The sequence below is a fragment of the Phoca vitulina genome, unplaced genomic scaffold, assembly GCF_004348235.1.
Source record: "Phoca vitulina isolate PV1807 unplaced genomic scaffold, GSC_HSeal_1.0 scaffold21, whole genome shotgun sequence".
Lineage (NCBI taxonomy): Eukaryota > Metazoa > Chordata > Mammalia > Carnivora > Phocidae > Phoca > Phoca vitulina.
The window spans coordinates 854,375-871,906 of NW_022589724.1; the positions used below are offsets into that span (position 1 = coordinate 854,375).

The 17,532-nt window shown below is 47.3% G+C and overlaps 1 protein-coding gene across 5 annotated transcripts in view; it reads left to right on the forward strand.

The window, feature by feature from the left end:
- TMOD1 (tropomodulin 1) overlaps positions 1–17,532 on the forward strand; it is an 85,000-nt gene that overhangs the window by 33,197 nt on the left and 34,271 nt on the right. For all 5 annotated transcript variants that reach the window (XM_032418928.1, XM_032418924.1, XM_032418925.1 and 2 more), the window contains 2 exons: positions 6,389–6,545; positions 13,184–13,303. In XM_032418928.1, coding sequence (XP_032274819.1) covers positions 6,389–6,545; positions 13,184–13,303 — 277 coding nt within the window. The remainder of the gene's footprint in view (positions 1–6,388; positions 6,546–13,183; positions 13,304–17,532) is intronic.

Below are 17,532 nucleotides of genomic sequence, written 5' to 3' on the forward strand. Positions count from 1 at the left end.
AGCAATCCAGGACTCCTGGAGCTCGGACCATGGCGGGGGGCACCTTTAATATTCATTTGTCCTTAGACATAGTTGCTTTATTTGAGAAAAGTGATAAAGTTGCTTGTTTATTTTGTCGCTGTGAAGAAGCAGATTAGGGTACATTTCATGTATGATTAGCCACCAGCCTGGAAATGGTCATACTGATCCTTGGGCATGCTAATTATATACAGTGTCGTCTGTATATAAACTCAGGCTTTCTGGCTCTTTCTGTGCCTCAGTTTCCTCAACTGGAAATGAAAGAATCGGTCCAGAGGCTCTCTTAAAGATTTGCAGCCCCTTTAATACATAGTGTGTGTGTGTTTGTGTGTGAATGAGTCAGTGTATGTGCCTGTGTGTTGTGTATGTGTGCATGTCTGAACAAGCCCACAGTGGTCCCAGCTGAGATGGCTTCTGACGTAGCCCAAACTATCTATAGCAATGATAATTGTGCAGATGCTTGATATTTGGCCTTTCTGGCCTCTGTCGGCAGGGTATTAGAGCTCCTCACAGTCCCGTTAAGGATCCGTTAAAGTTTCCATCGTCCTTTGGACAACTGGACTCCAGAGTGCGGGTGTGGAAGTCAAATTAAGATGATAACCTGCCAAGCTGCACATCTGAGTTTTAATTTTAAAAGCATTTAAAAGGAAGTCACCATTTAAAAACCCACGAGTAGGGAACCACAGGAAAAGCTTGCCTAATTTTTCCCCTACGATTATTTCTAAAAACATATTAAAAATTCCATGTGTTTTTATAATTTTTAAAACCACTACATTGAAAACTCATGGATATACCTCTTTCTTCCTCTAGTCCAGAGCCTGATACGGGTGAGACACTCGAGTAGATATTTGTCGAATAAATGAATGAATATCTTGATTTTCTCTACACTGAATTCTAGTCTGATAGAAACCTGAGATCCGATGTGGCAAAACGGCAGCCCACAGACCCAGTCTGGCCTGCAGATGTGTTTTCTGTGACCTGAACATTGTTTTTAAAATACTTGGACTTTGTGTCAATGTTTAAAAATCAAGAGCTTTCGGGCTCCTGGGTGGCTCAGTTGGTTAAAAATCAAGAGCTTTCACATAAAGATGAGCAGATCTAATAGCACCACCCATATTCTCATATGGTGATAGTTCTGAGCTGGGTGGTGTAGAGGCACCGGAAGCCCCAGTGTACCACAGTCCCCACCACTCCCAAGCATCTCACACATATAATTTTAGCCTAAGATCAGAGAGCCGCCCTCATCACAGGAGTACATTTCCAAGTGTAAGGAAGGACGTGAAGACGTGCTCTGAGTCCTGGGTACCAAGGTTGTCTCCCAAAGCAAACCTTACCCCTTACCAACCTGTCTTTGGAGTGAAGATGCATGTGTGCCATGCGCCTGGCAAGACCTCTCCCTCTGATGGAGAGCTGACATGTGCCCTGGGGGAGCCAGACCGAATCGTCCCTTGGAACTAGCTACAGAGAAGGACTTGCCCAGCAAATTTCCCATGCGCACACTTTAAGATCAGGAGAACGAGATAAATTCCTTCAAGGTTCGAGGTTCCAGTGACCACAAGCATCGTGGAAATATACAACCTTTACTGGCAACGTAGAAGCTAGCGATAGACTGTTGTTTGCTATTTAGTGAAGCAGACCCCCGTTTCGGATCTTGATTAACTCGAAAAGCGAAAACAATGCAGTGTTTTCCATACAGGCAGTAATGGACGCTCTGCTCTCATTTTCTTCTACCTCTCCCATTGACTGCCCCTCTCCCCGGTTGCTCCAAATTAGAGATCTCTTTGTGGGGTCCTGGCCCTGCCTGTTAGCACACTGCCTGGACACATGAGGTGTTTGTTGACTGAACAAGGAATACAGGAATGAAAGAGACATCTCCACACGTACGTGTTCACCAAATGCTCTCCTGGTCAGAGCCACCAACAAAATGGTTGTGGGAGCTCTTTTCCTCACCAGCTGGATAGCCTGCGTCTGAGACTCAGTTTTAGGTTCTAAGAGTCCTGAGAGATCCAAGGCAGTATTTTCTCACCCATTTAACTTCTCCATGACTAAATTTACACAGTGAGGCTCATCACATCATCAAACAGGACACCATTTTAAATTTGGCCAGCATCACTACCAGTCACTGGCATGCAAAGGGCCTTCTGTCCCTGGAGGTCCCTGACCGTTTAGCTACTGCATTAGCCATTTTTATAATTTTTCCCTAGCTAACATGCACCTTTTTTTAAAGTTTTTATTTATTTATTTGTGAGAGAGAGAGAGAGAGAGCGTGCTCGCACAAGCATGGGGGAGGGGCAGAGGGAGAGGCAGGCTGATGCGGGGCTCGATCCCAGGACTCTGGGATCATGACCTGAGCCGGAGGCAGATGCTTAACCAACTGAACCACCCAGGCGTCCCCAACATATGTCATTTTTAAATAACAGCTTTATTTGAGATATAATTCACTTACTCTAAAATTCACCCACTTTAAGTGTACAATGCAGTGGTTTTTTTAGTGTTTTCACAGAGTTGTACAACCCTCACCACAATCAACTTTAGAACATTTTCATCACCTAATGGAGAAACCCCTATATCTCTCCAGCCTCCCCAGCTTGAGGCAACCACTCATCTACTTTCTGTCTCTATTGATTTGACGCTTCATATAAATGGATTCCTTTGACTGGCTTCTTCCACTTAGCACGATGTGTTCAAGGTTTCTCCTATGTTGTAGAATGCATCACTGCTACGTTTCTTTTCATCATCCAGCCCCAAACGTTAATTATGCCAAGGTTCAGAATCCCTACTTTAGCTAAATCAGTGGCCTCTCTCAGATATATTCCAAAAGAGATGTGAGTTTGTTGTATGGCCATACCATATTCTGTTTATGCATTCATCATTTGATGGACATTTGAGTTGTTTCAACTTTTTGTCTATTCTGAATAATGCTAATGTGCTTACTATTCTCACAAACACTTGTGATTATCTGTCTTTTTTATTATAATCACCCTGGTGGGTGTGAAGTAGTGTCTCATTCTGGGGTTTGATTTGCATTTCCTTGGTGGCTAATGATGTTGAGCATCTTTTCATTTGTGTATTGGCCATTTTTATGTCTTCCTTGGAGAAACATCTATTCAGATCATTTGCCCATTTTTAAACTGGGTTACTTATATTTTGAATTGTAAGAGATCTTTACATATTCTGAACACTAGACCCTTATCAGATAGATGATCTGCAAAAATTTTCTCTCAAATTGTGGGTTTCACATTCTTGCTAGTCTCCTTTGAAGCATAAACAGTTTTAATTTTGATGAAGTCGCTTTATCCATTTTTTTCTTTTGTTGCTTATTGTTTTAGTAGCATATCCAAGAAACCATTGCCTAATCTAGGGTCACAGAGATTTATGCCTGTTTTCTTCTAAAAGTTTTATAGTCTTAGCTCTTACATTTAGATCTTGGATCCACTTGGAGTTAATTTTTATATATCATGTGAGGTCACGTGCCAGTTTTAAAAACAAGTTAAAATGATAAATAGGAGTTTAAGAAATATGCAAATGTCTTTGGTTTTAATTGAATATCACGTTATGTTTTATTAAATATACCAATTTATGGGAAAAAAACTTTAACTCCTAAAGAGGCTGATATTCTCAATATTTACTTTAAAAATCCAATAAGCTAAGTTAGAAAGGGCCTTTGATGTTTTTGTTTCATAAAAAAATCAACTGCTTTCAGTAAAGATTTATATAAATGAAACCATACTCTAACATGATGTATAAGTAATATTTTTAAAGTACATTAAAAACATCTTTATTCCCCTATTGTAATGATATGGGCTTCAATTTAACAGTTCTCAGTTAGGGGCGATTTTGCTCCCCAGGGGACATCTGGCAATGTTTGGAGACATTTTTGGTTGTCACGTGGAGGTGAGGTGCTCTTGGCATCCATTAAGCAGAGGACACAGATGTTGGTAAACAGTTAACAATGCCTAGAACAGCCCCCACGACAAGGAATCATCCAGCCCCAAATGTTAATTGTGCCAATGTTCAGAATCCCTACTTTAGCTAAATCAGTGGCCTCTCTCAGATATATTCCAAAAGAGATGTGAGTTTGCAAACCCTTTTCCCCTCAGCTAAGCCTTGTGGGTTTCTCCCATTACGGAGCCTTTAGGGACCAGCCCGTGCCCCAGCACCTTCCTGCCGTCAAAACCCTTTACAGTGACAACAATCTATCAGGTGTTCCTTTGTGGGGATCATTGGGAAAACACTTGCTTTCAGTGCTTACTTCATTTTATATTTGAACGTCTTCATTTTTTGAATTTTGAGATCTATCTGGATAATACATCTCCATTTCAACGTACATATTTGGGTAACCCATCTCCTGTTAAAATGTATGTTATCTGATCATAAGTAGTAATTTGTGAGTGCTTGGCAGTGGCCTAAGCACTCTTCCTGCATTATGTAATTTAACTTTCGCAACAAGCCCGAGAGAGCAACCATGATTATTCACATTTTATAGCCATAGAAACCGAGGCCTGGTGAGATGAGGTGACCTGCCCAAGATTATATAGCTGGAGTCAGCACTACATCAGGCGACAGCGTAAGCTTGTCGGGGGCGGTCAACTGTGAGGTGCACGCATGTCACAGGGAATCTGGTTTGCTCTCAATGGGTAATCACAGATGGAGGTTTGCAGGACAGTTAGGTGGTTCTCTTTCTCACTTGAGTCACCGTGAGTGCCCCGCCACAGGAGAGAAGGGGTGGACACGCAGCTAGCCACGACAAACCCCATCTCGCCCGGGCCATGCCCATGGAAGCATGCCTCACCTGTGGGCCTCATCCATCCTGCATGTTGTGATGGACAGTACCTGAGCACTGCTGCTTCAGGGAAACTGGGGGATCTGTGGCATCACTTATGTTCCTGATGCTCACCCCCAAATCAGTCATGACTTAATTTTTTACCTACTGGCCGACCTCTTGTAATGTGCTCCAACTCCCAGACATCTTTGCTGACTCATGGCCCGAGTCCTTTTGCACCCAGGGCTCCAAGGGGAGCAGTGCCGCAGTGGTAAACGGTGGTAAAACATCTTTGAAAAATCATAGTGGAGTTAAGCAGTGGTATTGTCCTCCTGAGCTTTCGCTGTCCGTGGCCAGGCCCTCAGCTATCTTTGTATACCTGATATCATCCCCTCTCGGAGGGGGCTTTCCAAAGGATCCAGACTGTGTGGGGGTGGTCGAAGCTATGCATTTTGATGATACAGAGATTGGAGGTGGGATGGCTTTCTTGGTTAGCCAGTTTGGGGGTGTGGCAAGAAGTGGGGTGAGATTCTGCTCCCCTCTGCCTTCCAGGTATCCTCCACTATATCCCTGAGTGAAAGGGGGTGGGGAGAGAGCAATGATTGGAAGTGAAGACTGCCCTTCTCCCCCGCATCTGAAGAAGGACCCTGGTTTTTGTTCTAGATCTGTCCCTGAAACTCCTTGGGCAAATCTTTCCTTGCTCTGGGCCTCAGTTTCCTCTTGAAGGGAAGGTGTGTGCACTAGACAGTCTCTAAGCATCCTTACAACCATAAACTTCCTTGAATCTCTAAGGCACGGGTGGGCTGAGGTAAGGGAAGCTCATGTGATTCAAATCTACCCTGATTCTTGTCTGCTGCTTTAGTAGCAATCCCACACCTAGAAGCCTAACCATGTTTGAAGAAGGAACACGATGATTGGCTGATGCTGTCTTTCTTGAGACACCCATCTCCAAGGGCGACGTTCAAAATATTTAACACCAGAGTGGCATGCACATGGCCTGTCAGCAGGGTGGAAAGCAGCCGGGAGGGCTGGCCAGGGCTGCAGCCTGAAAGCACGCCTCACCCACCCCCACAGCTCTGCTGAGCCTTTCCCCGCTTGGGTATTGGGTCTGATACTTCTTGCCTGATTCTGCATTCAGGGCCCTAACTCATGGCCCTTGGGCTTCTTCTCACCCCAGCCACTGTATGCACAATAGCTATAATTATCCTCCTGCATCCAAACACCAACTTAATCCTATTCATACTCACAGACGCTCTTGGAGTGTCCCTGTCTGCCAAGCCCTGTGTCGGCTACCTCCTCACCCCTTTGCCTTCAGAAACATCGAAGGCTTAGAGACTCTAGACAATGAAGACCTGAGTCCTAGCCTAGCTATGCCCGTCATCTGCTGTGTGACCTTGGGCAAGTCCCTGCCCCTCCTGGGTGTCAGATGCCTCACATGTAAATGAGTGACCTGGATTGATTTGATGGGCTCTGAGGTCCCATTGGTCAAAGATGAATTTTGGGAGAAATGCAAGTCTTCAGCAGCTGACCACTCTCTTTCTCTTTCTCTCGTTCTCTCTCTCTCTCTCTCTCTCTCTGTGTCACCTGGCCCCACAACCTCCACTGTAGAATGCACTGCTGCCTGCGGGCCTGAGGCAGAAGGATCAGACCACCAAGGCGCCCACGGGCCCCTTTAAAAGGGAGGAGCTCTTGGATCACTTGGAAAAGCAAGCAAAGGAGTTTAAAGACCGAGAAGATCTGGTCCCCTACACAGGGGAAAAGCGAGGTACTGAATAATGTTGCTCTTATGAATACGTCACTGCCCATGCATCGTCGAGTGCCGCCTGTACGCCAGGCCCTGCGCTGAGCCATGGTGGCTGGGCCTCCTTGCCCTCATGCCTGCCCCGCCCACATTCACAAACCCAACACCAAAGGCATCAACGCATGACGTAGATTTAGTGAAGTTTTGGGTAAACTAAGGAAAGTGTGATACGTACCCAAACCAGCAAAACTTTCCCCTAAATCCCCTTTAGCCGGGGTGTCCTGATTATCTTTCATACAAATGTAGTCACCTTTGAAAATGAAAGCGGAAACTATTAATCATGACATCAGGACATAGGCCTGCACAAGGCCTGTCCTGTGCAAACTGGGAACAAGTTCACCTACCTCCACCCTCACTGTCCGTGTTCTTTCCCCAGTGTTCCTTTCTCTGGCAGCTGCATCCCCTCCTTCATCTGTCCTTCTAAGACTCTCTGCCCTAAGCCTAAGGCAAGCCATCTAGAAGACTGGGGAACAAAGAGGCACCCCCTGACTGTCCAACCCTTCCAGGACTCCCCCTTGCACTCCAAACCGTTCTGCTGTCCTCTTGGATTGTGTTCACCCTCGCTCACCCCACTGCTGCCCTACAGGCCTCCTTCCGTTCCTCACACATCCCAAGCTCTTTTCTGCCTCAGGACCTTTGCACATATTCCCTCTGCCTGGAATGCTGCTCCTGCTCTCTGGCTCCATGCTGTCTTCATGGCTGGCTCTTCCTCCCCTATAAGAGGCTTAATGGTTAGAAACACAGCCTGGAGCTAGATGTACCCTGGCTGCTGTCCGGGCACTACCACTTACTAGCTGTGTGAGCTTGAGTACATTTTTCAATCTGCTGTGCCTCCGTTTCCTCCTCTGTGAAATGGGGATGAAGAAGATCATATTACCAGCCTCATGAGGTTCTTATGACGACTGAGTTAAGATACATATAAATCACTTAGCCGGGCGCCTGGCCCATAGCGAATGCTGTGTAAGTACTAGCTATTATTATCTGTTTGGTCTCAACTGTACTGTCTCCTCTTCCAGGGGAGACTTTCCTGTCCACTGTGTTTAGGACATGCAGTCCCTTCAGCTCCCCCTGGGGTCTTCACCATCTCAGGAGCCTGCGTGTGTGTCCTTCAGAGCAATTTCCACCTTATCGTTTTCTCCTTATGTATCACTTGTCTCTCCCACTGGCTGTAAGCCCTGTGAGGGCAGGGACTCGGGCGGGCTGGTTTTGCTCACACAGCAGCCCCAGCAGCCAGCACAGGGCCTGGTATACAATAGGGCTCACAGAGAGTTGCTGAATGAATGAGTTAAAATTAAGTAAGTCTACAGTGAATCTTGTGGGTTGCTTCCTTACAGTATAAGCCCTACAAGTACAAGGACCTCATCTGTCTGGCTCATCATTACATCTACACCTAATAAACACCAGCACGTGGTAGGCACCCGATAAGCATTTGTTGAATGAAAGCATTAATTCTAATCAATTAATATTGTGTAAATGTTTATTTGCAGTCTCTTCCACTCTCCCCACCCCCAAGATTATAAACGTGATGAGCCCAGGGTCCACATCTGTGGCATTTATCTCTGTATCCCTGTCGTGTGATAATCAAATGAAAAAGCAAGCAGAGGTAGCCTCATGGGGAGGAGTTTGAGCCATCACAAACCCTGGACTCGGAGCTCAGTCCAGATTTTACAGAAAACTGGGAAGGTCAGGGAAGGCCAAGGGGCATTTATTTGGGTTACAGAACGTCGGGAGGATTGTGTGGTCTGCGGCACCCCTGGGGGAGCGGCAGAGGAAGGAGGCCCTGACCATAAGGGCCGGGTGTGCCCGGCTGAGAGTGTGGGCACGAGAGGTTTTTAAGCAAGGCACTTGTGCCTCGAGGAGCGATTTCTGTGCAGCAGATAGACACAATAGAATCTCTGGATTTCATGCGGCCTTACTGGGCCTCCCATTGTCCCACCTGCACATTTGAAAAATGGGGACACCGAGAGTCAGGAGCATACCTGGGTGGACTGCGGGTGAGTCATTGCTGGCGTCCATGGCCCCATATACCCACCGCCCTGCGAGGGAAGGAGCTGGAGATTGGGGGTGGGGGTGGGGAAGGGAATCTGGGCGGTACACAGACCAATCCTGCTGCCCCTCCGTGGCATGCTGGCCTGGCATGGCGCCAGGAACCGCTCTCCAGACTCCCAGAGCCTGACAGCCTTCATGAAAAACCACACTGACCCAAGAAGGGTAGCTAGAATTTGTTCTGTTTCCATATAGCGGCACACCTAAGAGACTTATCATCATCATCACCACCAGCAGCATCCTCATCATAAAGTATTTACGTGATGATTGTTGGAGTCTTTACAGTTTGAATAAGTGGGGGGGGGGGTCTCAGCAGAGAGTTGGGGAAGGGGACCTTCCGACTCGAACAGGCAGACTCAGGGCCATGGTGTCTAGCCCTCACTGAGCATTTATTTACTCAGTGCCGGGCCTAGAACTAGCCAAAGTTGAGGGGAAACAGCACCCCAGTCTCCACAAGACCAAACAGAAGGCGGGGGAGCCATAAACTGGTACAAAGTCCTGAGGAATCTGGACTTTCATTCACTCTCACCCAAGTGGGGGAATCAGAATAAAGCTTCATGCCAGATATTTTTAATGCAGAATTATATTGAATTCTCCATGCAGAATTAGATTTGACTGAATGTGCTGAGGAGAAAAGTAAAATAAGAGAGATTTAATCAAGATAAAAGTTTAACTTCTTTCGCCTGGCTGCAGGGTTAGGCATTCTGGGCTGGTAGGGCATCTTCCCTGACATTAGCAATCAAGATCCTTTCCAGTTTTTCATTCTGCCACCCCTGCAATATGTCCTTGTCCTCATGGTCCATCTGGCTGCTGAAGTTCCAGTCATCACATCCACATTCCAATTAATAAGATGAAGGAAGGGAGGAAGTCCAAAGCCCCTCTTGTGTCTTCAAACCACTGCCCTTGCTGGAGACACTTGCTGCAGGGGTGTAAGAAACCACAGGTCTGATACATTTATTGAAGGGCCAGCCTACTCATTGCATCAGTCATTTTTACAGCAGATGTTCTTTTTAACCATTTTGTTTTCTTTGCATGTTTTGCCCTTTTCCAGTTTCACCAGCTCCAGGCTCCCATCCTCGCCCCCCTTCAGGCGATTCTCAATCAATAACCAAAGTGAATTTTTTTTTTTTTAATTTGGTAAAATGGTGAAATTCACATAACATAAATTGAACCATTGTAAAGGGAACAATTCAGTGACATTTAGTGCATCCACAATGTTGTGCAACCCCCACCTCTATGTAGATCCAAAACATTTTCATCACTCCAAAATAAAACCCTGTGCCCCATAAGCAGTTAGTCCCCAGTCTCTGCTGCCCCCAGCCCCTGGCAACCATCAGTCTGTTTCTACGGCTTTACTTAGTCTGGATATTTCCTATGAATTAAATCATATAATATGTGACTTTGTGTGTCTGGCTTCTCTCGCTTAGCATATTGTTTTTGAGACTCACTCATTCCCTTTTATGACTGAACAATATTAAATAATGTTTATCCATTCATCTACTGATGAATATTTTGGTTGTTTCCACTTTGTGGCTATTGTGATTAGTGTTACTATGAACATTCCTGTACAGGTATTTGTTTGAGTACCTGTTTTCAAGTCTTTGGGGTTTATAATCCCAGGAGTGGAATTACATGGTAATTCCATGTTTGTGCCATTTTACACAGTCACCAGCAATCAAAAAGATTCCAGTTTCTGCACTTCCTTGCCAACATCTGTTATTCTCCATTTTGGTTTTTATTGTAGCCATCCTCATGGGTGTGAAGTGGCATCTCATCGTGGTTTTGATCTGCATTTCCCTAATGACCGATGATGATGAGCATCTTTGCAGGTGCATATTGGCCATATGAATATCCTCTTTGCAGAAATGTCTTTAAGTTCTTTGTCCATTTTTAAATTGGTTATTTTTTTTGCTGTTGAGCTGTAAAATTTTTTTAAAATATTCTGGATACTGGACCCTATCAGGTGATTTCAGTATGTTGTCTTTTTACTTTCTTGATAATGTCCTTTGAGGGACAAAGGTGTTAAATTTGGATAAAGTCCAATTGATCTATTTTTTCTTTTGTTGTCATATCTAAGAATATGTTGCCAAATCTAAAGTCATGAAGATTTATGTGTAGGTTTTCTTCTAAGAGTTTTATAGTTATAACTATTATATTTAAGTCATTGATCCATATTCGGTTCATTTTTGTGTATATGGTGTGAGATAGGGGTGCAGCTTCATCCTTTACATATGGGTGTCCGGTCCCAGCACTTTTTCTTCTCTTTTTTTAAAGATTTATTTATTTATTTTAGAGATAGAGTGAGTGAGAGAGTGCAGTGGGGAGGGGCAGAGGGAGAGGCAATGAGAATCTTATACGGACTCCACACTGAGTGTGGAGCCTGACGCAGGGCTCAATCTCATGACACTGAGATCATGACGTAAGCTGAAACCAAGAATCGGATGCAGCCCAGGCATCTGAGCACATAGGCAGCCCCCAGCACCACTTCTTGAAGAAATTATTCTTTCCCCTATTGAATGGTCTTGGCACCCTTGTCAAAAATCAATTTTCCATGGATGTATGGGTTTATTTATGGACTCCCAATCTTATCCCATTGTCTAGATGTCTATCCTTGTCAGTGACACACTTTTTAAATTTGTAGCAAGTTTTGGGGCACCTGGGTGGCTCAGTCATTAAGCGCCTGCCTTCAGCTCAGGTCATGATCCCACGGTCCTGGGATCAAACCCCACATCGGGCTCCCTGCTCGGCGGGAAGCCTGCTTCTCCCTCTCCCATTCCCCCTGCTTGTGTTCCCTCTCTCGCTATGTCTCTCTCTGTCAAATAAATAAAATCTTTAAAAAAAAAAAATTTTATAGTAAGTTTTGACATCAGGAAGTCTGAGCCCTCCAAGTTTGTTTCCTTCAAGATTGTTTTGCCTTTTTGGGACCTCTTGTGATTCCTTATTACTTTGAGAAATGGTTTTTCTATTTTTGCAAAAAAAAAAAAAAAGGCCATTGGAATTTTGATAAGAGTTGCGTTGAATCTAGAGATTGCTTTGGGCAGTATGGCCATCTTAATATTGTCTCCCAATCCATGAACTTGGGATATTTTTCTATTTATTTAGGTTTTCTTTAATTTCTTTTGGCAATGTTTTCTAATATTCCTCGCACAAGTTCTTCAGCTCCTTGGTTAAACTTATCCTTAAGCATTTTATTCCTCTGAATGCTATTGTAGATGAAATTATTGTTCTAGTTTTCCTTTCAGATTGCTCCTTGCTGCTGGGCAGAAACACCACCCATTTGTGTACATTGATCTTGTACTCTGTAACCTACTCTGAACAGTGTTTATCAGTCCTAACAGCATTTTGTCGAATCTTTAGGGTTTTCTGCATATTAGATCATGTTATCTACAAACAGAGTTAATATTACTTCTTCCTTTCCAGTGTGGATGCCATTTTTTTTTCTTGTCCATTTGCTCTTACTGGAACTTTCAGTGCAACATTGAACAACCACGGTGAAGGCAGGCATCCTTGTCTTGCAGCCAATCTTCGGGGCATGTTTCTCCCTCTGTCGGGTCCCAGCTCATAGGCCATCATCTCAGTGAGGCCTTCCCCGACCACCCTACCCAAAAAAAAGCAGTGCTCACCTCAACAGGACCCCAGCCTGGAACTGCCTGGTCTTTTGCTCTGCTTTATTTTCCTCCACAATGCCTAATACCATGTGATATCTTTGCATGATTGTTCACTGTCTGTCTCCTTTCACTAAATTGTAAATTGTTCAGTGCTGCCCCCCTGGCCCCTAGAAAGGTGCCTGGCACTTACGAAGCACCCAGTAAATATCCAGTGTGATGAATGAATGAACGAATGAACGAATGCAATTTTCATACATGGAATTAAATTGTTCATGCTCTTTTATAGACTTGCTTTTTCTCACATTATGTCTTGGGCATATCATTTTTTGTAAGCAGACATCTCCATCATCCATTGTAATAACTGCGGGAACTCCTTCATATAGATGTCCCGTAATTTCTTCAACAACCCCCTATTGGTGATCCGTGCAGTGACCTTCCTTGTGTGCCTCTTTGCTCCCTTAGTCCAGTCATGAGTCTGACACTTTAAAAATATAATGTCCCATGAGACGGGGATACATTTTTGCTCCCTATTCATTTAATAATCTGAGTGTATTTTGTTTATTTTGTTTAGAGATGTTTCTAAATTTTTCTCTCATATCCGAACGCTCGGTTAGGGTACCCCAGAGCCTGACATTCAATTACATTTTTCTTTTGTAGCTCTTGCCTACTTCCAGGTTGTTTTCATTAATGACTAGGGTTTTCAATAGTGAGCAGTCTAGTTTGACCAAGCTTGAAAGTCCTTCTTTTCAAATGTGAGAGGTGTCTCTGTTGGAGATCTTTGATTCTTGTTCCTTGGGGAAGTTTGGCACTGGGTGCCCAGAGGGAGAAACGTGAAGCAAGTGAGTCTCGGCGCGGCCCTCAGGGTTCTGGAACAGTCCACCTGGGGCCATCACCAGAGACTGCCCCAGCACAGTGGCATGCCCTGTAACGGGCACTCGTGTTCTGCAGGAAAGGTCTGGGTCCCCAAGCAGAAGCCGATGGATCCTGTGCTGGAAAGTGTGACCCTGGAGCCAGAGCTGGAGGAGGCGTTGGCGAACGCCTCAGATGCGGAACTCTGTGACATCGCAGGTAAGAGGCTTTCCAGAAGCTTCCCCACGTCTTCCAGAAGGGTTTGACCTGCCTTTGCGGGGAGTCTTAGGTGGTTTATTGCAACATGAACACACTCTCTGTTTCTAAAAAGGACTAGAGGAGACCCCGAGTATTAAGACAGAAAGCCAGTATCCAAAACCAAAGTGAGGAAATAGAAAGAAAACCACCCAAACCTCTCACTCCACAGAGCCATCTGTTGCCATGAGAGCCCATCCCAGAGAGATGTGGAAGCATCCCGGGAGGGCCGGCATAGGTCCTCGGCCAGCCGCTGCATCCAATCCTGCCCAAGCCACCTGGGAAGCGAGGACAGAGGGGGGCAGGCAGAGGGTGTGGGCAGCTCAGGTTTGGGGGGCTCATGAAGGGCTGGAGCAAAGTCATCTCACTGTACAACCTTGCAAGGCTCAGAGATCCAGGCTTTGAGGAGCTCGCCCCCCACTGCATATTTGTACAACACTGTCCATCTCAAAATGTGTTTCCTTACAACCTTCACAGACAACCCTTAGGCTCCAGAAGGTGGCCTGATATTCAGAGCCCTTCGCCACCCTTGTCTCCTTATTACAGTCTAGTCCCTGCCCTGTGTGCCCTGAGTTCCGGCCCCACCGAGGGTTGGGCTCAGGCCGCAGCGAACACCCCACGTGCCCACCGCGGTGGTGCTCCCTGGCCTGGAGGGTTGGGGGTGCTCTTTTTATTCTGCAGACTTGGGAGCTACTAACCACCCAGCTCAGATAATGACGGGAGTGTGGATGGGGTGAGAAGAGACTCAGGGCAAGTGGGAACGGGAGAGAAAAGAATCAGCTGTGACACTGAGGTTGGGGGAGGAGTCAGGAGGGTTCCAGATTTCTGGCTCTGGGCACTAAGTGGATGGTGGTGCCGTTAATGAAGGTGGGTATATTAGTCTGCTCAGGCTGCCATACAAAATACCACAGGTTGGACCGCTTAAACAACAGAAACTTATTTTCTCACAGTTCTGAAGACTAGAAGTCCAAGATGGTGGCAAGTTTGTTTTTTTCTGAGCCCTCTCCCTGACTTGCAGATGACCTCAGCTCACTGTGTCCCTCTGTGCATGTGTCCCCTGGTGTGCCTTTGTGCATCCTAATATCTTCTTATAAAGATGCCCAGCAGATAGGATTAGGGCCCACCTTAACACCTTCTTAAAACTTACTCACCTCTTTAAAGACCTTATCTCCAAATACAGTTGCAAATTCGAAAGCACTGGAGTTAGGACTTCAACATGTAAATTTTGGAGGGACATAATTCAGCCCATAACAGTGCGAAATGAGGAGTTTTAGGGGAAGGACTGAGTTATTTGTGGGATCTTTGGAGTTTGAGTTGCCTGTGGGCCACCCAGAAGGGGACAGCTGGACTTGAAAGTCTTCAGGAATGCAGAAAGATCTGTGGTGTCATTAGCACTGTTAAGCTCCAGGCAAGGTGGGTGCCTGGGGCCCTGGAGGCAAGTGCCCCGGCCAGCCCTGAGATGAGGAGCGGAAATGGGACGAAGCTACTTACAGTGGGGGCCAGTGAGCCACACATGGCCCGGGAACCAAAACCAAGTGAAGGCAAAACCTAAGGCCTGAGCTAGGAAGACAGAATGAGGGCTCAGGGCTGGCTGGGAGACCCAGGGCTATGCGAGGCCAGAGGCCAAGTGAGGCCGCAGGGCTAGGGGATCGGCCGCTGCAGCTGTCTTCTGCCTCCTCCCAGCCTCCGGCTTCTCGTGGGCGTCGTGCTGAGTCCTGGTGGCATTTGTGCTGGGGAGTGGGAAGTGGGTGGCTCTCATCTAGTGGAACCATCAGGGGAGGGACAGTGAGAAGACTCGTATGACACGGGGTGGGCCTGGCGGCCAAAGCCAGGCTGCAAGGAACCAAGGAGTGCGTGATGGGGAGAGCCAACGTGTAGATTCTGAGTCCAAACAACCGTTTTCCTCACGACGCCGAACATCCGGGAAAGGTCACGGGGCAGTGGTTTGCAGGGTGTCGGGGCTGAGAGAGAAAGGCTTTCGTTTTCGCCGCGGAGTACAGAAGCAGCAAATATGTCACCCAGATGGAAACGGAGCACCTAACTGGGGGAACTTCGCTGGTTCGCTTTGCAGTTCCACATTTGGTTTATTAAAAGCCGCAAAAATCATATTAGAGTCCTCACTATGCTCCTATATTTCCAGCAAACCATCTCCGTGGCTGGGGGTCCCCTGACTTCCAGTTAAGCTGTGCAGCAGGGAGGTGGCTGGGTGACACCGTGGTCCAGCATGTCCACACTGACTCACCCTGGGGCTGTTTTTATGCCAGCCCTTCTCCTCCGACGGCCGTCCGTGACGTCACTGCCCTCATTAGGCAGCGCAGAGGGCTTATCGAATGACCCCACAGTCAGAACCGCCAGCGCTTGCGCCAGAATAGAACTGCAGTATCGCGCTACGTGTCTGTGTTGGTTTCTTGAAACAATTTCCCTTTATTTTTGTTGGCATGGCTAATTATTATTTTCTGTTCATGATACCATGCCCTTCCGTTGTCCGGAGAGGAGAAGGGGAGCTGTAAGCCAACACCAGCGTCCACTGGCTAACCTTGGGCGCCGGCCGCTGCGTATCAGGCCTTTGAAAGGCGGCAGGGGCTCTGGGGACGGAGGGACGGCATACTTGTCGACCACCCCCTTATGGCCCAGGTGCTGTGGGGGTTGCTTCTAGTACCTTGCTGCATTTCTTGACCACAGAAATCCTAGGAAGTGTTACCGTTGTCCCTGTTTGATGGATGGAGGAAGGAGGCACGGTGACATTAAATGCCTTGCCCATGGGGCTTGAACCCAGGCAGCTTCCTCCGAGGGCACACTCCTCCTCCTAGAGCACCGGCTAGCACGACCCAGATGAAGCCGTCCTCTGAGGGGACACAGAGGGTGGGCAAGAGGAGGTTTACCGCCAAACCGCATGGAGCCGGCTGGGGGGAGGGTGGGGCCATGTTAGGAAAGCCTCTGTATGTCACAGGAGGCCACTGACCCCTTAAGGTCAGTGGGGCTGAGGGGAGCATTGGGAGAGGCCAGATGAAAGCAAAGGTTTAGGCAGAGGTGGTGGTGCTCGGAGGATGGGGGGATGTAGGGGGCAGGCCCCAGGTAAGGTCAAGGGCTAAGGTGGAGCTGGGGACTGTCTGAGGTGCAGCTGTTCCTAGCGCTGGGCCTGAGGCCAAGAGGCCAAGTTGTCAGGAGGACGCCAGGCATTCTGGCCGGAGGTGCCAGAAGATAGCGGGGGGGTGGGGGGCGGAGGGGGTGTGCAGGAAGAGCTGCTTTGCCAGGGGGTCTATTCAAAAACGCCACAGGCAGTAGAGGCGGGACCTTGTGTGAGCGTCTGGTGTGGCTAGCTGGAGGTTCAGATCCCTCTCAAGGATGGGGTTGCTGGAGCCATGAGTGTGGAGGACTCAGCAGAGAAAGAAAAGTAAGGCGAGGAGGGTATAGGGTCTGCGGGGCATTTCGAGTCTAAAGGACTTCGCTCCCAGGCAGAGCTTTCCATTAACTTAGTTTTTGTTCCCTCATTCACATACTCAGCAGCCATTTATCCAGCATCTTCCCACTGTGTGCCCGGCTCTGGACGAGCCCTGGTAGAGAAGCATCCAGAGACAGTGGGCTCTTGCCCTCACAGAGCTGACTTTCAGCAAATACTTAGGCCAATAAGAAGTGACAAATGAGAGTGAGTGTCATACAGAGAAAGGACAGGGTGCAAGAAGGGGGCTTGGTTAGGTGCTAGGGCAGGGGGGCATGAGGATAGAGGCTGAAGCTGAGCCACGAGGAGGAAGAACAGGGGTGAACTGTGGGGAATGGGGGAGACATGTCCCAGACTGGGACACAGCAGGAGAGAGGCCCTGAGCCCCTCTGAGTGGCTTGCTTGGTACACATCCTGCAGGCTTGACATTCGGCAGCGATAGGAAGATGTAGAGGGACACCCAGCAGATGAGTCGCACCGACTCCAGTGTGCCTGGGGAAGGCAAAGCTGTGGACTCTCATTTGTTCGTTGGTTTTCTTGTCTGTGTACCACTCGTGCATGCATTCATTTGCACATTGAGCCCACGTGCATCGTCAAGCTACTGTGTGCTAGGATGCATCAGATCTAGGCGCTGCCCTCGGGCGACCCAGGAGGTGAGGAGGAGGACAGACCAGAAGCATATACATTTCAACATGAGAAGTGTGACCAGGGGGTAATGAGCAGAATGCACAGGCCCCTGATGGTGCTGAGTTCT